At 44.7% G+C, this 27,848-nt stretch overlaps 1 protein-coding gene across 1 annotated transcript; it reads left to right on the top strand.

Moving 5' to 3' along the window:
* On the top strand, positions 1-25,951 carry LOC126210225 (uncharacterized). Its single transcript, XM_049939408.1, has 6 exons — positions 1-103; positions 13,368-13,485; positions 18,146-18,374; positions 18,686-18,771; positions 21,608-21,761; positions 25,719-25,951. The coding sequence occupies exons 2-6, from the start codon at positions 13,408-13,410 to the stop codon at positions 25,811-25,813; spliced, it is 642 nt and encodes a 213-aa protein (XP_049795365.1). The 5' UTR covers positions 1-103; positions 13,368-13,407; the 3' UTR covers positions 25,814-25,951.
* The last annotated feature ends 1,897 nt before the right edge of the window (positions 25,952-27,848 follow it).

Raw genomic sequence — 27,848 nt, forward strand, 5'->3', positions numbered from 1 at the left:
GACAGTGCTAGGAGCGGGACCAGACAGTCGCCTTCTGACCTCTGGGGCAGCGCTAGGGCCTCAACAAGCATCATACAGAACACTGTCTCCCAGCCCTCACCTGGTAAGTGCCAGTCTACATTTTCTACTTCTCTTTCTAGGTCATCAGTCTTTCAACTGGTGCTATACGGTCGTCCACCAATTCCTCGCCCGCCGGAGTGGCCGAGTGGTTCTAGGCGCTTCAGTCTGGAACCGCGCGACCGCTACGGTCGCAGGTTCGAATCCTGCCTCGGGAAGATTATTTAGGTTTAAGTAGTTCTAAGTTCTAGGGGACTGATGACGTCAGATGTTAAGTCCCATACTGCTCAGAGCCATTTGAACCATTTTTGAAACAATTCCTCTCTTGTGCTTACCTCTTCATCTCAGAACAATACTTGCACCCAACGACTTCAGTTACTTGTTGGATGCAGTGCGCTCTCTACCTTCTCCTACAGCTTCTACCTTCAGTGCAATGGAAGTTACTGCCTGATGTCTTAACACACGGCCCATCATCCTGTCACTTCTTATTTACTAAGCCGTATGTTTTGAGAAGTTATTTTGTTTAGACAGCCAGTTCCGGCACCTCATTAATGCCATCTTCAGGCCCCTATGCAGTCCATGTATAGACAATCGGATACATCGAAACTTACGTAACTGGAGCCATCAGTATGTGGATTCCGTGAATTTGTTTTTTGAGTATTTAGTTCGACCTTGCCGCAGAGGCTACACCGGTTCCCGTGAGATCACCGAAGTTAAGCGCTGTCGGTCGTCGTCGGCACTTGGATGGGTGACCATGCCGTCATGCGCTGTTGTCATTTTTCGGGGTGCACTCAGCCTCGTGATGCCAATTGAGAAGCTACTCGACCGAATAGTAGCGGCTTGGGTCAAGAAAACCATCATAACGACAGGGAGAGCGGTGTGCTGACCACACGCCCCTCCAATTCGCATCCTCCACTGAGGATGACACGGCGGTCGGATGGTCCCGATGGGCCACTTATGGCCTGTAGACGGAGTGGTAAGTATTTAGTCAGAAGATTCGACAGCATTTTATGCGAGTTCTTGTCAAGTGTTCCAGGTAAACACCCCAAGAACGAATTCACGGAATCCTGATATTGATGGCTCCAGTTATGCGAGTACAGACATATCTGATCATCTGTACATGGAGTCCCTAGGTGTTTGAAGATGTCAGTAATGAGATGCCGAAACTGGTTGTCTAAATGAAACAATTCCTCAAAACATACGGCTGTTTGGTAATTTCCTTGGTAAAGATTTGACTGGCTGCTGTCCCGGTGCCTACATCCACAATGGATCAACAGGGATGTCCCTTCTTCTTGACAGTGGTTTCCATATCTTGTCTTGTTCGTCGATTCTTTCAGGAACCTCCCCAGTTTCTATTTCACCTACATAACCGGAATACCGCGATTGTTGACTAATCTCCAAATGGCTCTGAGCACTATGGGACTTAACATCTGAGGTCATCAGTCCCCTAGAACTTAGAACTACTTAAACCTAACTAACCTAAGGACATCACACACATCCATGCCCAAGGCAGGATTCGAACCTGCGACCGTAGCAGCCCCGCGGTTCAGGACTGCAGCGCTAGAACCGCACGGCCACCACGGCCGGCCGACTAATCTCCCACCACAGTGCAAGTGCTTGAGGTGGAAGCAGCTCGTGATATATACCCTGAATATTTAATCGTTATTAAATGTACAGTTAATTTCGAACCCACAGATGCATGGCCGACCATACCAAGGGCGGCCGCCCTCGCCCTTATCCCTCAGGAAACAAAAAAGTATAATGCAGTTAGGTGTTCTTGTTTCAAAAAATTTATTTAAAAATTGGTACTGTGCAGGTTTTCAACGAGTCGGAATTGTAACTTTTCTATGGCTACTTCCAAAATATTAAAAATGCGCCATGCCCCCCACGTCCACCTCCCCTTTAAAACTACCGTATGGAAGCCCTTCCACTGATGATTATCATGCATGCATACTGCCAAACTAAAGCACATCTGTGCTTGATAATACACAATTAAATCAAAACTGGCTAATTGGAAGGGAAATTATGTTTGAATACGACCTAGACAGGAGAAAGATTCTCTTCAAAAGCTTTACTCTAAGGATCCAAACCTCGAAAAGACATTTGGTATTAATTTAACCTCTAGCAAACGATTTTCCTCTGGACATTCCTTGGGCTCCATAAAAGACAGCCACGCTTGTGACTGTTTCCATTGTACTCACCAAACGCTCTTCGTGTCAAAGGCATATCTGGGGCAGGAAGAGAATCCCCTGCCATCTAAAGTTGCTGCTGCCACCGAGGCAGTTTGTTTGCAAGCAGCAACTACACAGCCTCGTCACAGGTACAACTGAGGCCTAGCCTTATCTCAGTTGCACATGACTGCTAGGTAGCTTGACGCTCTTCTAGGCATGAGTGTGCTCTGTATCTTCTGGAGAACAGAGCACATTCGATGAAATCACTTATTAATACCGCATCGAAAAAAATGCATTAATTCAAGCAATGTCTGAGACCACATCCGCCAGTACTACACCTTCCATTAACACGCCATCAAGAACTGAAAGAGAAATCGGGCCAGAAGTTCTCATGCAGCTGAACTGGGAAAACCGAGAAGGGACACGCGTTAACAGAACACGCCAGAACCACATTTCACTTCCTAATGCCACTGCGCCGTTTGCCTCTGATGGAGGTAGACCTACATTTTTACTATTGTTGTTGTAGCCTTGAGCCTGAAGACTGGTTTCTATGGTGTGCAAGCGGCTGAGAATAACTGCTGCAATCTACATCCTTCTGAATCTGCATACTGTATTCGTCTTTTCGTCTCCATCTAAGATTTTCACTCCCCCCCCCCCCCCTCCATACTTCCCTCCATCCCTCCAGTGCTACATTTGTGATCCCTTTACGTCTCAGAGCATGTGTCCTACCAACTGATTACTCCTAGTCATGTTGTGCCACAGTTTCTTTTCTCACCAATTCTATTCAGTACATCATCATTAGTTAAGCGATACATCCATTCAGCATTCTTCTGCAGCACCACAATTGAAAAGCTCCTATTCTGTTCTCGTCTAAACTGTTTATCATCCAGGTTTAAATTCCATAAATGGCTACACTCCGGATAAACACCTTCAGAAACACTTCCTAAGACTTAAATTTATATTCGATGTTAACAAATTTCTTTTCTTCAGAAAGGCTTTCGTTGCCATTGCCAGTCTACATTTTACGAGTATATCCCGTCTACTTCGACCATCATCAGTTATTTTGCTGCCCAGATCTAATTCCCTCAGCATAGTCTGACTTAACTAGACTACATTCCATTATCCTTGTTTTGCTTTTCTTTATGTTCGTCTTATGTCGCCCTTTCAATACAATGTCGATTTAATTCATCTTCTTTTCCAAGTCCTTTCCTCTCTCTGACAGAATTACAATGTAATCGTCAAACCTCAGTTTTTATTTATTCTCCCTGAATTTTAATAGCTACTCCACATTTTTCTCTGGTTTCTTTTACTGCTTAACATACAGATTGAACAACATCGGGGGAGACTTCAACCCTGTCTCATTCCATTCTCAACCACTGTTTTGCTTTCAAGCACGTCGACTGATGTATCTGCCGTCTGGTTTCTGTACAAGTTGTAAATAGCTTTTCCCTCCCTGTATTTTACCCTTGCTAGCTTCAGAATTTCTAAGAAAGCATTCGAGTCAATACTGTCAAAAGCTTTCTCTATGTCTATAAATGCTATAAACGTAGGTTTGCCTTTCCTTAACCTGTCTTCTAAGAGAAATCGTGGAGTGCGTATTGCCTCGTGTGTTCGAATATTTCTCTGGAACCCAAAAACTGTTGTTTCCCGAAGTTGGCTTTTGCCAGTTTTTCCATTCTTCTGTAAAGAGTTCTTGTCGGTATTTTACAAAAAAAAAAAAAAAAAATGGTTCAAATGGCTCTGAGTACTATGGGACTTAACATCTGAGGTCATCAGTCCCCTAGAACTTAGAACTACTTAAACCTAACTAACCTAAGGACTTTACACACATCCATGCCCGGGGCAGGATTCGAACCTGCGACCGTAGCGGTCGCGCGGTTCCAGACTGAAGCGCCTAGAACCGCTCGGCCACACTGGCCGGCGGTATTTTACAACAGTGACTTATAAAACTGATAGTTCGGTAATATTCACAAGTGTCAGCACCTGCTTCGTTTGGAATTGGAGTTATTGCAATAACTTTAAAGAGTATCTTTACAAATCTGATTGGAAATAAATTTTAATAAGCAGAAAAAGAAGACAGAAATGTACAGAAATGGAAGCAGAAAAAATTATCACTGTGTGTCTTTGAAAGAGTTGATGAGTTCTTGTATCATATTTGTAACAAGTTAAGGCAACTAGTGGATTGGCAGCAAATTTAATAGAAGAGGGAAATTGGTCTGAAATGGCTGTAGCACATCATAGTGCAGGTCATTAAAATGGCAACACCATGAAGGTGACATTAAAAAGATTAAAAAAGTTTCAATTTGTTTCTTTGTTGTTACTTTATGACACAAAACAGCTGAGGCCATACGTGCCCGTGTCATAACATAAAAGGTCACTTACCGAATGAATTTGAAGTCGATAATACTAGGAACCTTGTCCGACTGGAGTAGGGTGATAATTAAAATCCCTCACTTGCCTTTTGAGAAGGTTGTTCAAACGGTTGAAAATTAAATTTCCTTCACTATATCACTACGACGAATAGAAAGTAAAACGCGATCTACAGTTCGTGCTCTAGCTGCTAAAATATGTGATAATTGAAATGTCAAACAGAGATTAAAACGTAAACGGTTATAAAATCGGCATTGGGTCAGAAAATGGTCCACTGTCAATGGTTGGTTGCAGTAAGCACAGAGAAGGGTCTCCACTTATCAAATGTTGGTAGCTGAAGCGACAGTACTCAACACGCAGTCTAGTACCTTCTGGAGACGAGAGGGACGAGGGGAAGCCGTCCGAGCGTTTTGGAGGTGGTTAATTCCCCAGAATTTGTTCCCATATGGAAAAAGCTAATAGCCATGGGAGACTGGAACGCCGTTGGAGGGGAAGGAGTAGAACAAAAGTTGACAGGAGGCTATGGACTTGGGACAAGGAACGAGAGAGGGAAAAGACTAATTGAGTTCTGTAATAAATTTCAGCTAATAATAGCGAATATTCTGTTCAAGAATCACAATAACAGGAGGTATACTTGGAAAAGGCATGGCGATACGGGAAGATTTCAGTTAGATTACATCATAGTCAGAGATTCCGAAATCAGATACTGCACTGTAAGGCGTACCAAGGAGCAGATATAGACTTGGATCACAATGTAGTAGTGATGAAGATTAGGCAAAGAAGTGGAATACGGAAGTACCGAGGAATGACGAGATACGCTTAAAGTTCCCTACGGTTATAGGTACAGCAGTAAAGAATAGCTCAATAGGCAGTACAGTTGAAGACGAACGGACATCTATAAAAAGGGCAGTCAGAAAAGTTGGAAAGAAAAACGTAGGTACAAAGAAGGTAACTACGAAGAAACCATGGGTAACAAAAAATGGTTCAAATGGCTCTGAGCACTGTGGGACTTAACTTCTGAGGTCATCAGTCCCCTAGAACTAAGAAGTACTTAAACCTAACTAACCTAAGGACATCACACACATCCACGCCTGAGGCAGGATTCGAACCTGCGACCGTAGCGGTCACGCTGTTCCAAACTGAAGCGCCTAGAACCGCACGGCCACACAGGCCGGCCGTGGGTAAGAGAAGAAAAATTTCACCTGGTGGATGAAAGAAGGAAATACAAAAATATTGAGGGAAATTCAGGAATACAGAAACATAAGTCACTGAGGAATGATATAAACAGGGAGTGCAGTGAAGCTAAGACGAAATGGCTACATGAAAAATGCGAAGAAATCGAAAAAAAATTGTCGGAAAGACTAACTCAGCACATAAGGAAGTCAAAACAAGCTTCGGTGAATTTAAAAGCAAGGGTGGTAACATTAATTCCACTGTTAAATGCAGAAGAGAGAGTCGATCGGTGGAAAAGATCACTGAAGGCCTCTATGAGAGGAAGGATTTGTCTGATCTGATAGAAGAAGAAACAGGATTCAACTGAAAAGAGAGAGAGGTCCAGTATTAGGACATAAGATTAAATAAGACAGAAGGGATAGATAACATCTCATCAGAATTTCTAAAATCATGGGGGGGGGGGGATGGCAACAAAACTACTATTCAAATTGGAGTGTGGAATGCACGAGTCTGGCGACATACAATCTCACTTTCGAAAAAATATTATCCACACAATTTCGAAGATGGCAAGAGCTGACAAGGGCGAGAATTATCGCACAATCAGCTTAATGGCTCATGCAAGAAAGTTACTTCCAAGAATAATATACAGAAGAATGGAAAAGAAAATAGAGGACGTGTTAGATGATCAGTTTGGCTTTAGGAAAGGTAAGGCACCCGAGAGGCAATTCTGACGTTGCGATTGATAGTGGAAGCAAGACCAAAGGAAAATCAAGACACGTTCATAGGATTTGTCGATCTGGAAAAAAACGTTCGACAGTGTAAAATGATGCAAGATATTCGAAACAACGAGAAAAGTGGGGTAAGCTATATGCAGAGACGTGTAATTTATAATATGTACTAGAAGTTGTGCGTGTGTAGAAGTTGTGCACAGAATCGGAGAGGAAAGGAATATGTGGAAAACACTGACAAGGAAAAGGGACAGGATGATAGGACATCTGCTAAGACATGAGGGAATGACTTCGATGGTACTAGAGGGTGCTGTAGAGGGCAAGAATTGTAGAGGGAAACAGCGATTAGAATACATCTAGCAGATAATTGACGACATAGGTTGCAAGTGCTGCTCTGAGATGAAGAGGTTGGCACAGGAGAGGAATTCGTGGCGGGCCGCATTTAACCAGTCTTGAAGACTGATGACAAAGAAAAAGAGACCAGTGTTCATGCCAGAGGAACAGAGTGTTCCTGCGCGCGGCAACACAGAGATCATCTGCTGAGGGAAGAGAACAGCTAAAAGGTGTAGGTAGTCGGTCTGCAGCCTTGGCAGCAGCATCGTTAGCTTCATTCCCCGCCACTCTGACCTGATCTGGCACCCACATGAACACCACGTTGGCTCAATCATTAGCCAACGAGTGAACATCCTAAAAAATGGCACATCCTCACTCACCAGTCATTACAAAAGGGGGGCTCTGATACTGAGCTGAAGTGGCATGCAATGACGTGCCCATGTCTGTCATCCAAACTCAGTTCGACTCGATGCTCAGCTGGCTTGGAACCCGTAAGGGGTGGCATATCCTTGTACTAAATACTGTACCTGTGCAAGCACTAATCGCCTGCAAATTTAGTTACATATTCTTCCTATTACACTGAAGAGCCAAAGAAACTGGTACACTGGCCTAATATCGTGGAGGGACGCCGCGAGCACGCTAAAGTGCCCAACACGACGTGGCATGGATTCGACTAATGTCTGAAGTAGTACTGGAGGGAACTGACACCACGAATCCTGCGGGGCTATACATAAATCCGTAAGAGGGCATGGGGATGGAGGTCTCTTCCGAATAGCACGTTGCAAGGCATGCCAGATATGCTCAATAGCAGGCCGGAGTAGCCGAGCGGTTCTAGGCGCTACAGTCTGGAGCCGCGCGACCGCTATGGCCGCAGGTTCGAATCCTGCCTCGGGCATGGATGTGTGTGATGTCCTTAGGTTGGTTAGGTTTAAGTAGTTCTAAATTCTAGGGGACTGATGACCTCAGCAGTTAAGTCCCATGGTGCTCAGAGCCATTTGAACCATATGCTCAATAATGTCCATGTCTGGTGAGTCAGGTGGCCAGAGGAAGTGTTTAAACTCAAAACAGTGTTCCTGGAGCCACTCTGTAGCAATTCTGTGCGTGTGGGGCGTCGTACTGCCCTGCTCAAACTGCTCAAGTCCGTCAGAATGCACAATGGACGTGAATGGATGCAGGTGATCAGACAGGATGCTTACGTACGTGACACGCGTCAGAGTCGTATCTAGACGTATCAGGGGTCCCATATCACTCCAACTGCACACGCCCTACACCATTACAAAGCCTCCACCAGCGTTAACAGTCCCCTGCTGACATGCCAGGGTCCATGGATTCATGCGGTTGTCTCCATACCAGTACACGTCCATCCGCTCGATATAATTTCAAACGAAACTCGTCTGATCCGGCCAACATGTGTCCAGTCATCAACAGACCAATGTCGGTGTTGACGGGTCCAGGCGAGGCGTAAAGCTTTGTGTCGTTCAGTCATCAAGCGTTCACTGGTGGAAGTTTGGCTCCGAAAGCCCAAATCATTGGTGTTTCGTTCAATGGTTCGCATGCTGTTGATGGCCCAGCATTGAAATCTGCAGCAATTGGGAGGGTTGCACTTCAGTCGTCGTAGGTCTCGTTCTTTCAGAATCTTCCTTCGGCTGCAGCATGCCAGGGATCTGATGTTTTACCGCATACCTGATATTCACGGTACAGTCGCGAAATGGTCGTATGGGAAAATCCCCTCTTCACCGTCACCTCGGAGATGCTGTGTCCCATCGCTCGGGCGTGGAATATAACACCACATTCACACTCACTTAAATCTTGATAACCTGCCATTGTAGCAGCAGTAACAGATCTAACAATTGCACCAGGATCTTGTTATATAGGCGTTGCCGACCGCAGTTCCGTATTCTACCTGTTTACATACATCTACACTCCTGGAAATGGAAAAAAGAACACATTGACACCGGTGTGTCAGACCCACCATACTTGCTCCGGACACTGCGAGAGGGCTGTACAAGCAATGATCACACGCACGGCACAGCGGACACACCAGGAACCGCGGTGTTGGCCGTCGAATGGCGCTAGCTGCGCAGCATTTGTGCACCGCCGCCGTCAGTGTCAGCCAGTTTGCCGTGGCATACGGAGCTCCATCGCAGTCTTTAACACTGGTAGCATGCCGCGACAGCGTGGACGTGAACCGTATGTGCAGTTGACGGACTTTGAGCGAGGGCGTATAGTGGGCATGCGGGAGGCCGGGTGGACGTACCGCCGAATTGCTCAACACGTGGGGCGTGAGGTCTCCACAGTACATCGATGTTGTCGCCAGTGGTCGGCGGGAGGTGCACGTGCCCGTCGACCTGGGACCGGACCGCAGCGACGCACGGATGCACGCCAAGACCGTAGGATCCTACGCAGTGCCGTAGGGGACCGCACCGCCACTTCCCAGCAAATTAGGGACACTGTTGCTCCTGGGGTATCGGCGAGGACCATTCGCAACCGTCTCCATGAAGCTGGGCTACGGTCCCGCACACCGTTAGGCCGTCTTCCGCTCACGCCCCAACATCGTGCAGCCCGCCTCCAGTGGTGTCGCGACAGGCGTGAATGGAGGGACGAATGGAGACGTGTCGTCTTCAGCGATGAGAGTCGCTTCTGCCTTGGTGCCAATGATGGTCGTATGCGTGTTTGGCGCCGTGCAGGTGAGCGCCACAATCAGGACTGCATACGACCGAGGCACACAGGGCCAACACCCGGCATCATGGTGTGGGGAGCGATCTCCTACACTGGCCGTACACCACTGGTGGTCGTCGAAGGGACACTGAATAGTGCACGGTACATCCAAACCGTCATCGAACCCATCGTTCTACCAGTCCTAGACCGGCAAGGGAACTTGCTGTTCCAACAGGACAATGCACGTCCGCATGTATCCCGTGCCACCCAACGTGCTCTAGAAGGTGTAAGTGAACTACCCTGGCCAGCAAGATCTCCGGATCTGTCCCCCATTGAGCATGTTTGGGACTGGATGAAGCGTCGTCTCACGCGGTCTGCACGTCCAGCACGAACGCTGGTCCAACTGAGGCGCCAGGTGGAAATGGCATGGCAAGCCGTTCCACACGACTACATCCAGCATCTCTACGATCGTCTCCATGGGAGAATAGCAGCCTGCATTGCTGCGAAAGGTGGATATACACTGTACTAGTGCCGACATTGTGCATGCTCTGTTGCCTGTGTCTATGTGCCTGTGGTTCTGTCAGTGTGATCATGTGATGTATCTGACCCCAGGAATGTGTCAATAAAGTTTCCCCTTCCTGGGACAATGAATTCACGGTGTTCTTATTTCAATTTCCAGGAGTGTATAGGCGTTGCCGACCGCAGTTCCGTATTCTACCTGTTTACATACATCTATATTTGAATACGCATGGGTATACCAGTTTCTTTGGCGCTTCAGTTTTCAGTTTTTCGCGCAATAAGCAATTTTTTTCTATTTGCTATCCTACCTGTTGCTGCAACTGTAACTGTACAGATTGTGTAAGCCAGGGGTGCTCAACCCGTCGATCGCGATCGATCAGTAGATCGCCATGGCTTTATGAATCGATCTTTCGAAACCGGTGTCCGAAATACGTCTTTGGAAAATAGCGTTTTTTTTTTTTTTTCTGAGAACACTGTCCCAGCTGTTTTGTCTCCATGTGCGTTTCACCGCCTTTAACGCTCTTGCCAGTAACAGACTTGACTCCGCCACGATTATGGTGTTACACACAACCGCAACTTGGCGACTGGTTATGACTGGGCGTTACGATGAGCGGGGTGAACAAGCTTCGGCTCCAATTGGCGACACAAACTCTGTTTCCGAGCTTCAACAAAGCGACAATTTGCATGACGCCGGTAATAATCAGTTAAATACTCAGAGTGCTGTTCGTATGGACAAGAGAGGAAGATTCCTCACAACTGTATGATTTGAGCTGGTTGTTACAGCTGGTATTTGTCACTGATATGACACGAACTAAATAAGGTAAACAAAAGAATTCACGAAAGAAGCAAACTATCGACCATCTATAAAGTCTTTCGTGCAAAAACTTGAGCTTCGGCTAGCATAGTTACAGAAATTAAGTGTGAAACACTTCCCTCAAATACAGCCCGAACTGTCGGATCGGCAAACATAATTGGACCTAGAAGCTGCAAAAAAGTATGTAGCCAATCTCACAGCGCTGAAGTCTGAGTCTGGAAGCCGTTTCTCAGATTTGATGGGAATGTAATCTGTTCTGGCTTTCATGGCTCAACTTTTCCAAAATGTGGGTATGGAACATAATTCAGGTACACTTAGTACTCTCTTACCTTATCGTGAGCTTAAACTTGAAGAAGTAATTTGAGTGTAAAACGACATCTCCTTAAAGTCACAACTCAACGAAGATCAACATTTAGAAATTAGTGACTGTAAAAACCTACCCTAACATTGTAAAAGTGGCATCGTATGTTTTATCGTTTTTTGGATCTACTTATCCATGTGCGGCATTGTTTCCAACGATGAAAATAGTGAAACATAACTGTAGAAATAAACTAACTGAGCTTCATCTTTCAGACTAAGGTTGGCTAGTGACAAATGATGCTTAAACCTTTATGCACTTTTAAGTCAGTGGATCTTTAAAATGACGACTGTTCCTCAAGCTTAGAAAGGTTGAGCTCCCTGGTATAGACTGAATACACCAGACTGAATGCAGTGGATAGACTAAACAGCTTGAATGCACTGCAGAGACTGAAAAGACTTAATAGACTGAACAAATAGATGGAGTGGACCAACTCGACTGAATAGACTAAATAGATTGAATAGACTAAATAGACTCAATAGATTATATAGATGGAATAGATTATATACATTGAATAGACTGGATAGATTGAATAGAGACGACCGCGGTGGCCACGCGGTTCTAGGCGCTGCAGTCCGGAACCGGGCGACTGCTACGGTCGCAGGTTCGAATCCTGCCTCGGGCATGGATGTGTGTGATGTCCTTAAGTTAGTTAGGTTTAAATAGTTCTAAGTTCTAGGGGACTGATGACCTCAGCAGTTGAGTCCCATAGTGCTCAGAGCCATTTGAACCATTTTTTTTTTTTAGATTGAATAGACTGGATACATTGAATAGCTAAATAGATTGAATGGACTGCTGAATCGATTTAATAGATTGAAAAAACGTAACAGAGTGAAAACATCTTGTAGTGTACATGGTTCAACAGCAAATTCCCTACTGCTCTACAGTTGATACTGGTTTGCAAATTATAGGTGTAGAAAATGGTGTATTTATTTTATTTTATTTACACGTATAGTTCCGTAGGACCAAATCGAAGAGCAAATCTCCAAGGTCGTGGAACGTCTCAGTACATGAAATTACAACATAAAAGTAATAACAGATAAAAATAAATGTTTATGAACCCGAAAAACGTCAGTCCATAAGTTTAAATAAACGCAGTCAGCAATACAACAAGAATCAGCTAAATTTATCAAGGACCTCCTCGACATAATAGAAGGAGTAACCCATGAGGAAACTCTTCAGTTTCGATTTTAAAGCGCGTGGATTACTGCTAAGATTTTTGAATTCGAGTGGAGCAGTATAATGGTTCAAATGGCTCTGAGCACTATGGGACTTAACGTCTATGGTCATCAGTCCCCTAGAACTTAGAACTACTTAAACCTAACTAACCTAAGGACACCACACAACACCCAGCCATCACGAGGCAGAGAAAATCCCTGACCCCGCCGCGAATCGAACCCGGGAACCCAGGCGTGGGAAGCGAGAACGCTAACGCACGACCACGAGATGCGGGCGGAGCAGTATAATGCACAGCTTTCTGCACAAGAGTTAAAAAAGTCCGATGCAAATGCAGGTTTGATTTCTGCCGAGTATTAACTGAGTGAAAGCTGCTTCTTTTAGAATGGAAAGAGTTACCCCAAAATATAATACCATACGACATAAGGGAATGAAAATAAGCAAAGTAGACTAATTTTCGTGTCGAATGATCACTTACTTCCGATACCGTTCGAATAGTAAAAATGGCAACATTAAGTCTCTGAAGAAAATCCTGAACGTGGGCTTTCCATGACAGTTTACTATCTATCTGACCTAGAAATTTAACTGTTCAGTTTCACTAATCATATGCCCATTCTGTGAAATTAAAACGTCAGGTTTTGTTGAATTGTGTGTTAGAAACTGTAAAAACTGAGTCTTACTCTGATTTAGCAATAGTTTAATTTCTACAAGCCATGAATTGAGGTCATGTACTGCACTATTTGAAACCGAGCCAATGTTGGACACATCCTTTACTCCCAAGCTAGTGTCATCAGCAAACAGAAATATTTTAGAATTACCTGTAATACTAGAGGGCATATCACTTATATAAATACGAAACAGAAGTGGCCCCAACACTGATCCCTGGGGCACCCCCCAATTGACCATATGCCACTCAGACCCCGGTCATTCCCAACATTGTGTATAATGACCTTTTGCTGTCTGTAAATGTGATAGCCAGTGCATTTTTACAGAAGGGTATGCTTGTGCAGGTGCAGGTGCCGCGCTGGTAGTGGTGCAGTGGTGGCCACCATGGTGGTGATGCTCAAGCAATGCTGCTGCGGCTGCACGCCTCGGACTGGCGCCCTCATCATCGCCGTGGTGTTCGCGGTGAGTACCGGCAGCCGGTGTGGCTCATCACCAAAGAAGAGACCAAAATGGAGGTAGCGTTGCGGCTCTACAGTGCAGTTCACAGCGTGATACAGGTGACTCACGGACATATGGCATTTTATACTGTATCATTTTCTAGGAGCACTTTCATCACATCATTGGTCTCTCTTCTGACAGTCCGACTGAGAATGTTCCAGCTGCTAGTTTCAGAATATGAGTGTATCTCTATTCCCCAAGATGCCAAAGTACGCAACTACAGCTATACTGAAGAGATGAATGCTCATGTTGGTCACTTGCCAATATAAACTATCCGATCAAAAGTATTCAGACACCTATCAGTGAAAATTTATATGAGCTATGTTCATCCTCTGCCTGTGTGATGACTCAAACTAGGCTGAGGGCACTTTCAGTGATGTGTGCCTGAACGTCTGTGGAGTAATGGCAGCCCATTCTTCCTCAAGAGCCGAAACCGAGAAGATAGTCATGCTGGACGCTGGAACTAAGTCGACGTCCTAGCTCATCCCAAAGGTGTCCCATTGGGTGCAGATCGTGACTCCAGGCAGACTGGCAGACCAGCCCGTTTCATAACAACCATTGCTTCACGGCCACCCTTTTTTGTTAAGCACAATAAGGTGATCACACCCTAACCACGAAAAACAACTCTATTCGTAACACCACCCCCTTTGTCTTTCACTGTGGCTCTTCGCATAATGGCAGGTAACGTTCTCTAGGCATTCGTATAGCTCCAACCCTCCATCACATTGCGACAAGGTCTATCATCATTCCCTCTCCAAATCAATCGTTTGCAGTCATCCACTATGCAGTGGGGTCGCTCTTGGAACTACCTGAAGCGTCACTCAGCACTGACTAAAGAAACGGGTGGCTTAGAGAAGCTGTCCGACCACTGTACACCACTGTTTTTCACTCCTTATGCACAGTCGTAGTGCTAGATGGACTGCTGGTAGTACTTTGGAACTCACGAACTGATTTCATGCGATTTATTGAAAGAAACCTCCACAATGCTCGACAGTCCCTGCCTATCAGTGCATGGGCAGCCAGTTTCTGTTTAGCTGTGGTTGTTCCTTCTCATTCCCACCTCAGAGTCGACATGGACAGTTTTAGGTGGGTTGAAATGTCCTTGATGGATTTGTTACTCACGTGACATCTAATGACTAGTCCACCTTCGAGGTCAGTGATCTCTTCTGACCGACACTTTCTGCTATTACTTCTTCTCTGCTGACAAGATTGTGCTCCTGGCTCGTTTTATAATTGTGGGTCTGCCTCTCGTGACATCTGATCATCACCTCCAAATTACGTAGGGCTGTCAGGATGCTGCTGATTGGATGGTGTAAATGTAGAGTCTTCTACTGCAAGGGAGAGGATGTTGTTAAGGGTGGCCGGAATCCTCTTTCTACAACACGAATGCATGAATGCATTAATGTGGTTCTTTATTTACATGAACGATTACTCAGCCGGAGTAGAGTCCACATGTTCTGTGATACAAGCTCCTCAGTAGTAGTCCTCTTGCAGACAATATCGGTAATCCTGCTATCACAAACTTTAGTCTCGCTATAGTCACTAATCTGTTCGCTATGAACTGTCATAGCCTGCGATGTGAACTGAGCCCGCTCTGTGAATGGACTGACAGATGCCAAACTGGAAGAGTGAGTCAGTGAGGAACTCTGGTCAGTGGCGGCGGTCTAAATACCTGCTGTCAAGAGTGCGATGGCGGCGTGTTGCTTGTTGGTGTGTCTCTGGCCTCTCTCATGATAGGCGCACTTGAACCAATGCCTACTCATCGATCTTCCCTTCATCTTTGCCGACCGGTGTGCTGGTGACAGCTTATGGCAGCACAGTAAGTAAATCCCCAGGAGACACACATGAATACTGTGTACACCATCTACAGCTTTGGTGATGGCATCAGTTTGGCGTGAAGGAGCTGACACAAGTTCCTTCAAGTATGTCATACCATGATGGAGCCTCTCATTGATATTCAGCTCCTGTAGAGCTACTTATCTGTGACCATGTTTATTAATGGATTTCACCTGCTGAAACTAACAATCCCAGACATTTTCTGAGGGGACAGGATTGAATGGTTAAATGGGCCAGTTGAGTGGAGATACGATGCCAGATTGTTCACCAAAGCAGGAACTATGTGTGCAGCCCTGTGAACATGGCTGTTGCCTTCTTGGAAGATGGGAGTGTGTGTAGTGTAGTCATTATGAAGATACATCCTGGTTCAAGTTTTCAGTCACTTGATTGGGTAGGTCATGTCACAGTTCCAGAAACAGCCCTCAAGGATCATAGAGCTATCTCTGGTGTGAACTGCACCTTCCACCCACTAATGGTTAAACGCATCATTGAGGTATCAGTGCACATGGCAATTTGAATGGTTCTAAAAAACAAAATTGCGACTTGTCGAATCAGATTGAACACCTTCAGGTCACTATTGTTCCGCTTCTGCTTCTTTTGGCCTTCTCAAACACGTGTCGCTTTGTATGCCACTATTAGTAGTGGGCTTTTGCGAAGAATCCGACTCCAAATGCAGTTCACTTTGCAATATTCACTCGGAAATTAATTGAAATTGAACTCAATTGACAACAGCGATTCCCATCGCACATGCATCACCGAAAGATGATGAAAAACTCCTGTCTGGTTTGAGTCCAATCGTCACCAACAGTTATCAGTTAGGATCTCTTTATAGCCGTTGTTCTTACGCCATCTTACATGGCTGCGAATGTTACATTATTTCTTGTTAATGCATTGGACAGTCCGTTTTGATATACCGTCAAATCTGGAAATTTCATTTGCAGTGCGTTCATGGTCACTTCTAAACATGATTAACTCCTCTCTGCCCCTCTGCAAAATCTCCACGTTGACCTCTGTTACTGCACTGATTCCATACAACCGACTGGCGCGCGCACACACACACACACACACACACACACACACACACACAGAATTTCACTGACATAGCTTAAATAGACAGTGAGTGGTCATATGACCATCTGCACCTTCTATAAACCATCAACACTGCTCCAAAGCGACCACTGTGCTCTTTTGTGTATGTGACTAATACGAGGGCAGTTCAATAAGTAATGCAACACATTTTTTTTCTTGGCCAATTTTGGTTGAAAAAACCGGAAATTTCTTGTGGAATATTTTCAAACATTCCCGCTTCGTCTCGTATAGTTTCATTGACTTCCGACAGGTGGCAGCCCTGTACGGAGCTGTTAAAATGGCGTCTGTAACGGATGTGCGTTGCAAACAACGGGCAATGATCGAGTTTCTTTTGGCGGGAAACCAGGGCATCTCAGATATTCATAGGCGCTTGCAGAATGTCTACGGTGATCTGGCAGTGGAAAAAAGCACGGTGAGTCGTTGGACAAAGCGTGTGTCATCATCGCCGCAAGGTCAAGCAAGACTGTCTGATCTCCCGCGTGCGGGCCGGCCGTGCACAGCTGTGACTCCTGCAATGGCGGAGCGTGCGAACACACTCGTTCGAGATGATCGACGGATCACCATCAAACAACTCAGTGCTCAACTTGACATCTCTGTTGGTAGTGCTGTCACAATTGTTCACCAGTTGGGATATTCAAAGGTTTGTTCCCGCTGGGTCCCTCGTTGTCCAACCCAACACCATAAAGAGCAAAGGAGAACCATCTGTGCGGAATTGCTTGCTCGTCATGTGGCTGAGGGTGACAATTTCTTGTCAAAGATTGTTACAGGCGATGAAACATGGGTTCGTCACTTCGAACCTGAAACAAAACGGCAATCAATGGAGTGGCGTCACACCCACTCCCCTACCAAGAAAAAGTTTAAAGCCATACCCTCAGCCGGTAAAGTCATGGTTACAGTCTTCTGGGACGCTGAAGGGGTTATTCTGTTCGATGTCCTTCCCCATGGTCAAACGATCAACTCTGAAGTGTATTGTGCTACTCTTCAGAAATTGAAGAAACGACTTCAGCGTGTTCGTAGGCACAAAAATCAGAACGAACTTCTCCTTCTTCATGACAACGCAAGAACTCACACAAGTCTTCGCACCCGAGAGGAGCTCACAAAACTTCAGTGGACTGTTCTTCCTGATGCACCCTACAGCCCCGACCGCGCGCCGTCGGATTTCCATATGTTTGGCCCAATGAAGGACGCAATCCGTGGGAGGCACTACGCGGATGATGAAGAAGTTATTGATGCAGTACGACGTTGGCTCCGACATCGACCAGTGGAATGGTACCGTGCAGGCATACAGGCCCTCATTTCAAGGTGGCGTAAGGCCGTAGCATTGAATGGAGATTACGTTGAAAAATAGTGTTGTGTAGCTAAAAGATTGGGGAATAACCTGGTGTATTTCAATGCTGAATAAAACAACCCCTGTTTCAGAAAACAAATGTGTTGCATTACTTATTGAACTGCCCTCGTATAATGTTTGGTGAGCTTACTTCCGCAACACCATCAGGCATAGAAACACAGTATTAATCACTTTCCTTCCAAAATGTCCATAGACACATTCTGTATCAGAGGTGAAATTATACCACCCAAACGGTTCAAAACACTTTTTATAAAATAAAAACCAAGTGGAGGTTAACACAAGCACATGTAGAATATTATTCGTGCCTGTGGACGAACCCCCTGCAGGAGCTGCTTTGTGTTTTTGGTGCAGATCGTGTCCGCGCTGTTGGTGGTGATGTTCTCACTGGGTGCAGTGGTCAGCTCAGAGCAGCACTCCCAGCTGGTGCAGGAACAACGCGAGAGGGAGAGGGAGGCTCTGGAGCACCAGGTCACCACCACCACCACCACCACCACCACTACTGTACACCCTTCAGATGACGTCGACGACTACAGTGAGGCGCAGCAATTGTCACTGGCCTCCAGGATCACCGTCCTGATGTGTAAGTTCACTTTGGGGCACTAACATGTATGTGCCACTATGGATTCTCTACAGTTCAGATAGCAACTACCAACTTGTAATACCACTGTGTGTGACACACACACTCGTCATTCTTTTGTTCCTGTTGTTGTTGTGGTCTTCAGTGCAACGGTTGGTTTGATACGCGCCTTCACGCTAGTCTGTCTTGTTCAACTGCCTTGATATCTGCTTAACGTCTACAACCCACCCGTGCTGCCTCGGGATCACGCGTCAGCTGGCTCGCTTGCGGCAGTGCACACACAGTAAGCGGAACCTCTGCTGGTCTTGTTCCAGTCTGGAAGTGCCTGACCGTGCTCATCACGCTGGCCGAGGCGCTGGATTTCCTGCTGAGCGTGCTGCTCATGTTCGCCGCAGACAAGGTAAGGCGTCCGCACGCATCTGCCAGCACAGCTCATTCCGATTCGACGCCTAGCCTCACAGAGAGCCCGTTGATGACCATCCCTTATGGAGTTGCCATTTTATGGACAGTGTGATACAACATCGTAAGCAATTATCGAAGCGGAGTAGACCGTGACACACAGCAACAAACTTGAACCTAACAAAAAATTTCTATCATGTGAATTTTACTTTTTTCTCACACTTTGGACGTATTTGTGACAAGATAACAGTATTATTCGGTGATTCCATTGATACCATACAATACTTCGGAAATTTTGTTTTGCTGTTCCAGTCGAAACTCCATATTTCTAATGTTGAAACCTGTTCGATTCATCATCCCATGTTTTGCAACCATGAATTGAGAGTCTATAGCAAATGAAGACCATAATAGGGTAGTAAGTTCCATATCGATCAACTCATTTGAATAATTCCAAAATTGTGTCACATATGAACAAAGGAAGCTGTTTCGTGATTTTAAATTCAATTAAATTCCTATTTGGAAAGTAACGTTTATTCCGCAGACGCTGGAGGGAAAAAGTTCACGATTTACACAAACAACTGTAATGTATTATTAATATTACTGAAATATAAGTAGGAATATTAAATCATACATAATTTAGAAATATTATAGACTTGCAAATTCTGGGAGCAGTTTCAGATCAGCGCAAAAATTCCTTTACGATGAAACACAAATTATAAGTAATTTTAAATTTTGTAAAACTTTCACTTACTTTATTTTGCTAAGATGAGAGGCTTTTGAGGCTATAACAGTGAACTCATCTATGGTTGCCCCCAAATTAATGTATATTTAAACTAATTTAACACAAATCAGAAAACCTCTTTTAAGTTAATACTAATATAATTGAAAACAGAACAAGCCTTCCGGAAGCTTATTTCAATTATTAAATACATTTTAATACATCTGTTTGCAATATTATATCCCTGAAACTGGTGGGAAGAGGGATTAATTTTAAAACATTTTCTGCAGACACCACGAGTAACTTGAGAGTGAGCTCATCTCATTGGTCACATACACCTGCAGTACGACCAATTTTTTTTAAAGGTCAACCGAACGCAGGTTGGAAACAGTGCACAGACACATCAGATGTCAGTCATGAACGACTTCTGTGAGTTGTTCACAACATACATACTGAGCTAAGAGGACATGTTTTGATTTATCACTGTTTATATTTCGACACGCAAGTCGCCGAAGTGGCGTCAACTCGAATGACTTGGACCAGACGAACTGTCTAACCGACACGAAAGTGGCTGAAGTAGCGTCAACTCGAATGACTTGCACCAGACGAACTGTCTACCTGACACAAAAGTCGCTGAAGTAGCGTCAGCTCGAATGACTTGCACCAGACGAACTGTCTAACCGACACGAAAGTCGCTGAAGTAGCGTCAACTCGAATGACTTGCACCAGACGAACTGTCTAACCAACACGAAAGTGGCTGAAGTAGCGTCAACTCGAATGACTTGCACCAGACGAACTGTCTAACCGACACGAAAGTCGCTGAAGTGGCGTCAACTCGAATGACTTGCACCAGACGAACTGTCTAACCGACACGAAAGTCGCTGAAGTGGCGTCAACTCGAATGACTTGCACCAGACGAACTGTCTAACCGACACGAAAGTCGCTGAAGTGGCGTCAACTCGAATGACTTGCACCAGACGAACTGTCTAACCAACACGAAAGTCGCTGAAGTAGCGTCAACTCGAATGACTTGCACCAGATGAACTGTCTAACCGACACGAAAGTCGCTGAAGTAGCGTCAACTCGAATGACTTGCACCAGACGAACTGTCTAACCGACACGAAAGTCGCTGAAGTAGCGTCAACTCGAATGACTTGCACCAGATGAACTGTCTAACCGACACGAAAGTCGCTGAAGTAGCGTCAACTCGAATGACTTGCACCAGACGAACTGTCTAACCGACACGAAAGTCGCTGAAGTAGCGTCAACTCGAATGACTTGCACCAGACGAACTGTCTAACCGACACGAAAGTCGCTGAAGTAGCGTCAAATCGAATGACTTGCACCAGACGAACTGTCTAACCGACACGAAAGTCGCTGAAGTAGCGTCAAAAATGGTTCAAATGGCTCTGAGCACTATGGGACTCAACTGCTGTGGTCATAAGTCCCCTAGAACTTAGAACTACTTAAACCTAACTAACCTAAGGACAGCACACAACACCCAGCCATCACGAGGCAGAGAAAATCCCTGACCCCGCCGGGAATCGAACCCGGGAAGAAGTAGCGTCAACTCGAATGACTTGCACCAGACGAACTGTCTAACCGACACGAAAGTCGCTGAAGTGTCGTCAACTCGAATGACTTGCACCAGACGAACTGTCTAACCGACACGAAAGTTGCTGAAGTGTCGTCAACTCGAATGACTTGCACCAGACGAACTGTCTAACCGACACGAAAGTCGAAGTAGCGTCAACTCGAATGACTTGCACCAGACGAACTGTCTAACCGACGGGATGTCCTAACCACATGGCATTCCATTTCCACTGTTTATATTGCACACAGCTGAAAAACCTGACTGCATGAGCGAGCTTTGGGACCAGAAACCTGGACTGCAGCCAACAGATTCATCACATAACGTTGAAGAAATCCACAAGCAGGCTACGTGGAGTACAGTATTTGTGCTATACTAAATGAGGTCTCAATCTTTTCTTTATTGACCCTAGGCTTACGTAATTATTGAATCCTTTTCTTTTAGCCCTCAGGTAATTTAATTCCCTCCCACTGCAGAGGTACTTATCGTCGTTTCGGAGTTTGTGTGTGTGTGTCGGCTTGTACACAGAACTCTGCCCGCCACGTTCGCCTGTGGCTGCTGGGTTTCTGCGCGGTCTGCTGCTGCCGCACGCTGATGCTGCTCATCCTCAACGGAGTCATCTTCTACGCCAAACCCATATCGCTGGCCGTCTTCGTCTTGGGCGTCGTCACAATCTTAACAGGTATTTTTTTTTTTTTGGTCATCAGTCTTCTGACTGATCTTCTGTCACCCGCCACGACTTCCTCCCCTGTCCAAAACTCACTATCTCAGAGTACCACCAACACCGAAGTCCTGAACTATTTGTTCAACATGTTGCCATCTCCGTCTTCCCCTACAGCTTTTGCCCTCTACAGCTCCGTCTAGTACCACAGAACTTAGTCCCTTACATCTTAACACACGACCATCCCATCCCCACTTCTTTTTAGTCATCTCTATATATTCCTTTCCTCCCCCATGTTATGGGAAACCTCTAATTACTTGCCAGTGATCTTATTTTTCATCCATCTATAGCATCAAACCTCAAAAACTTCGATTGTCTTAATGAAATGCTCTACCTTCTTGTTTAGTTTCCAGCCCATAGCTCACTTTAATGCAATGTTGGTGTCCAAAGTGTACATTTTCAGAAATTTAAATCCCAACACTTTTGTTAGACTTTACTGTGACTGTTAATAATATCGAATGAAGCAACAAGTATACTGTGGCACGACGTCTCAGGCCACAAGTGGCCCATCGGGACCATCCGACCGCCGTGTCACCCTCGGCTGAGGATGCGGATAGGAGGGGAGTGTGGTCAGCACACCACTCTCCAAGTCGTTATGATGGTTTTCTGTGACCGGAGCCGCTACTATTCGATCGACGAGCTCCTTCATTGGCATCACGAGGCTGAGTGCACCCCGAAAAATGTCAACAGCGCATGGTGGCCCGGATGGTCACCCATCCAGCTGCCGGCCACGCCCGACAGCGCTTAACTTCGGTGATCTGTCAGGAACCGGTGTATCCATTGCGGCAAGGCCATTGCCAAGCTGAATATACCCGTTTTCTTAAAACGGAGTATCCTATTGTGTGAAGTAGTCTGTAAGTACCCGCTGCAAATCCTCGTCCAACAGCAATCATCGACCCTTAAAGGCTTTTTTAAGAAACTGAAAGGGTGATAATCACATGAAGACTCAGGGAACATATACGTTGAAAACACCGATGATGGCTGTTAATCAGTTGAAATCGATTTGCAAAAGTAAATAAAGAAAACATGATTTTGCGACTGGTTGCTGCTTATTTGGTAATTTTTCGGGGTGCACTCAGCTTCGTGATGCCAATTGAGGAGATACTCGAGCGAATAGTAGCGGCTCCGGTCAAAGAAAACCATCATAATAACTGGGAGAGCGGTGTGCTGACCACACGCCCCTCCTATCCGCATCCTCAACTGAGGATGACACGGCGGTCGGATGGTCCCGCTGGGCCACTTGTGGCCTGAAGACGGAGTGCTTTATATTCAACCTGCTGCATCGATGGGATGACTGCCTCAATGATCACGGCGATTTTCCCTGATTCACGTACCAGTTTTGGACTCTACGGTCTTTGAATGGAAAGTAAAGCACTATTTGTATATAATTTTTGCCACTTTTCTCAACATAATGATTATACTTTTTGTGTCTAACATGTGATCCAGATTACTTAAATGTGAACAACATATTAAGAATGTAAAGTTGTGAAAAAAGTATCTGTGTCATCAGGAGATATTTACACATACGTTTCTGTCCATCTACACAACCAAAAATCTCTTTTGCGATTTCCTCTGAAGCAGTGGTTTCTTTAGCTATACATTATTTGCACTTAATAGATTCAAGACGCCATGTTTGCTTCGTTCAGTGTTAATAAATTGTGGTGGTGCATGTGATGCAACACGACAGGGAAAGTAGCCTGTGATCACTCGAGGTACATTTATACACTACTGGCCATTAAAATAGCTACACCAAGAAGAAACTGTTCAAAGTGCCGCCAATGCGAACAACAAGTGACCGAGACGTGTAACATCATGATGCTGTAAACAGAACATGGATTCACCCGAAAAAATGACGTTTTGCCATTCGTGCACCCAGGTTCGTCGTTGAGTACACCATCGCAGGCGCTCCTGTCTGTGATGCAGCGTCAAGGGTAACCGCAGCCATGGTCTCCGAGCTGATAGTCCATGCTGCTGAAAACGTCGTCGAACTGTTCGTGCAGATGGTTGTTGTCTTGCAAACGTACCCATCTGTTGGCACAGGGATCGAGAGGTGGCTGTACGATGCGTTACAGCCATGCGGATACGATGCCTGTCATCTCGACTGCTAGTGATACGAGGCCTCCTGAACCCACCGATTCCATATTCTGCTAACAGTCATTGGACCTCGACCAACGCGAGCAGCAGTGTCGCGATACGATAAACCGCAATCGCGATAGGCTACAATCCGACCTTTATCAAAGTCGGAAATGTGATGGTACGCATTTCTCCTCCTTACACGAGGCATCACAACAACGTTTCACCAGGCAACGCCGGTCAATTGCTGTTTGTGTATGAGAAATCGGTTGGAAACTTTCCTCATTTCAGCACGTTGTAGGTATCGCCACCGGCGCCAACGTTGTGTGAATTCTCTGAAAAGCTAATCATTTGCATATCACAGCATCACTTTCCTGTCGGTTAAATTTCGCGCCTGTAGCACGTCATCTTCGTGGTGTGGCAAATTTTAATGGCCAGTAGTGTATTTTACTTTGACATTTATATTTTCGTTCAGAATTGCACTCAGACCTCTCCATAAAACTATGAACCATGTGCTGAAATGTTTTTTTCTCTACAAGACTCTGCCATAAGTTATTCCGAATTCGTGACACAATACATACATATCATATTAATGCACCTGATAATAAGGACTGAAAACTCCGAAATGCCTAGTGGAAATAAATCAATGGTTACTAGTAACAGTTAGGTTTCATTTGATTGTCAGAAGTTTATACCTCAGGCACATGTTCGATCCTAGTAGTCATCGTCTACTACCAGGCCCACAATTCTGATGCTAAGTTTATTTCCAATTTCATTTCTATTCTTCAGTACTACTTACATGTTTCTTGGTGTAGTCTAAGTTCATATCGTGTATTCACTAGACTGCCTTTCCCTCGTCGTTTTCCACCTGCCAATCACTTCTTTACACCTTCCACCTGCCTCATGCATCTCCTCCTAATCTCCTCTCCCCGTCCATCCCCCTCCTCCCACTTGATCTCTCCGTCCATCTAAACCTGACCCCAGCCATGCTCATCGGCATGTGTATACCCTGTAATACAGTTCAATAAGATAGGCCAATGCTAGTCCCACGACATACTTGTCATGCAGGGCAAGCGACACATATGGGCTTGAAAATGATTTATTTGTGCCAGTTGTATAGGTTGGCATGTGAAGCAGATTGATAAAGCAGGTTGATACTACAACAAAACACATCTGTCACTGCACAACAGCCTGAATGTTGGGGCCTGGAAAACCTTATGTGCAGTCCATCCTGCAAAGCAGATCGGTTTGGCAAGCCAATACTGTTCCCACACAACGTACATGTCATGCAGGGTAGCCTACACGCCAGAGGCTATAAAAGCCACATTTTTGCCCCCTGTCTTTGCTCATATTGGAGTTAGGAGGCTTTAAACCTATCAGTGCTCACGCTTTTGATGCACTTTCTGTTAAAATTAGGTTGAAATTGATCCACAGATTTTGGAGGAGGTCCAGATATACACACATAAACACTACTTTATACATATAACAGGTGAGGCAGTAAGCTATGGTCTTGCAGTGAGGGACAGCGATTGCAGAGCAAGTGTGGCACCTGATAGTCTCGGGGAAAATTTAATTATGTTGGCAATCATTGTTTAAAACAAATAAAAAGCTTTCTTTTAAGGCATTTTTACCTGACTACAGAGGGGTGGAAGAGGATCCCCCCACATTTTACAAAATCTCACCAAGGGGAGAGGGGTACCCAAATTTAGAAAAAAAACAAATCTCACATAATTAATGGACATTTGGACATCACCCAACTTATTTCGCATATACTATGTACTCTATCACTGTTCAGTTACACATTTGTCGCCTAGAGTAACACAGTGTGTGTCGTGTGTGTTGCAGTGGGCAGCGCCTACAGCTTGCTGGTGGTGTTCAGCTACCACCGCCAGCTGGTGGGCACAGCTATAGCCAGAAGGATCTCCCAGCAGGAGGACTGACCAGCAGCTCCCGTGGACCCATCACACACTGGGCTCCACAGTTGTCAGGAGTCTCATGAGAAGCCATTCATCTTTGTGCAAGTGCAAACTCTGTATATATAAACTTTTAATAAAAGTACTGAAGATGATTCTAGTCAACAGGCGAGTGTTACATTTGATATTATTTCAGTGATGCCTGATGACCCCTGTAATTCATTCTCGCCAAATCTAAAACACTATTTTGAAAGTGTCTGTGCAGGGAAATTAATAGTCAGTCACCTATAAACGAAAGGAATGTAACCTGTATGTTTCTGCTGAAAGCACAATTTCACCCCTTTTCCCAAATTAGTTTCAGCTTATCTGTGCCATCATCATTGCTGGGATGTTCCTGTATCCAATTTTTTATTTGAACGTCCAGACATCGTCAGACAAGGAGACACAATGCTTTGCGTCATTTATTACAAATTTTAATGCTTTTAATGGCAATGTAATTAACAACAATTACATTATAACATGTTTCGGTAGACTAGTAGTCCTCGTCTTATTTATGGAAACAAAACTGCCCTTGCATTTACGTAAAATCCACTTAAAATTAAAAAAAAAAAACAGATAAATTTTTATAAAAAGTATTGAAACATTAAAAATAGTAGAACTCCTTCCGTGCTTACCCTATAATTATACGCCTGACTGCACAACGGTCAGGTGTTACTACTTTAAAATCTTAATTTATACGCCAAAAATGGTGGTCTGACCAGCCATATGATATTGACAATCTACGGTTAGTAAAACTGCTATAGTGGTTAACACAGTTTTTAGATACGAATTACAGTGCAGAAATGGTAGCTTTTTAGTATTTTTATTGTTTTAACACTTTTAAAATATTAGTTTTCAAAGTGTTTGGAGGTTGTTACATGAACTCAGATTAGTTTTTCGTAGATCTGAGGACGAAAAATTTATAATTCATTATCTTTCATTTGGTTGTGGGAAACTGCTGTAGCCTTTGAAGGTTTCTGTCGGTGTTTCTCCCTTCCTACACAGGACTGTCACGCCATGCTAATAGTGAACTTTTTTATCATTGACACGTGACCCTGTTATACACTAGGTTAAAATCATGCAAAGTTTACGTTCTTACTACACACATGGTAGCAGTCTACGTGTGAAGAAGCTGCCGTTTCAGCATAAAATTCTAAAGACAGTGAAATATAATGCGAATTCACACGAAATCTATCACTGGTACTCACCAACACGAAAAGACAGCGAAAACTCCAAAGTCAGAAGCGAACTTACCTGAAATACAAAAAAATGTTGTTAATTTTTATGTTAAAACTTACGATGGAGTTTCAAATGCTACCAGGTAAAAGTAGGAATAATTTACAAACAGAGATGATAGTATAAGGTTCCTGTGGCACCCCCCCCCCCCTCTCTCTCTCTCTCTCTCTCTCTCTCTCTCTCTCTCTCTCTCTCTCTCTCTCTATGTTCCCACTATCCACCCTTTTCTCCCCCTCCGCTCTCTTTATTAACAAATCATTAAGTACACTCGATCATCGTTGTTTCTTGCACAATTGTATTCCTGCATGCAAGGAAAGATAGTATCGACTATGAAGGATTATTGTCACTGCCACCTTCCCATAGCACAAACTATAGATACCTCACCTTCTGTCCCACACGATACCATAAGACGACACGATTCTCTCTACGATTAGTTTGAGGTCGCGTGGGGCCGCAATCCACAACTATACTCATTTTTAACGTATTATTTTAATTCCATACAAAACAGAGTTTCAAGGTGAACATCTGTACAGATAAACAAGGGAAACTGATTGTAGTCGAATTGAATCTGGTAATGAAGAAAAAATCAGATGAGGAAACGAGGCAGTAAAAGTAGTTGACGAATTTTTCTGTTTGAGCAGTTTGAGTAGAAAAGTAACTGATGATAGCAGAAGTAGGGAGGCTATAAGCCACCGACTGCCAACAGCACGAAAAATTTATGAAAAACAGAAATATGTTACCATAAAATATAAATTAAGTATTAGGACGGCATCTTTGCTCAGTCCAC

The sequence above is a fragment of the Schistocerca nitens genome, chromosome 10 (assembly GCF_023898315.1).
Source record: "Schistocerca nitens isolate TAMUIC-IGC-003100 chromosome 10, iqSchNite1.1, whole genome shotgun sequence".
Lineage (NCBI taxonomy): Eukaryota > Metazoa > Arthropoda > Insecta > Orthoptera > Acrididae > Schistocerca > Schistocerca nitens.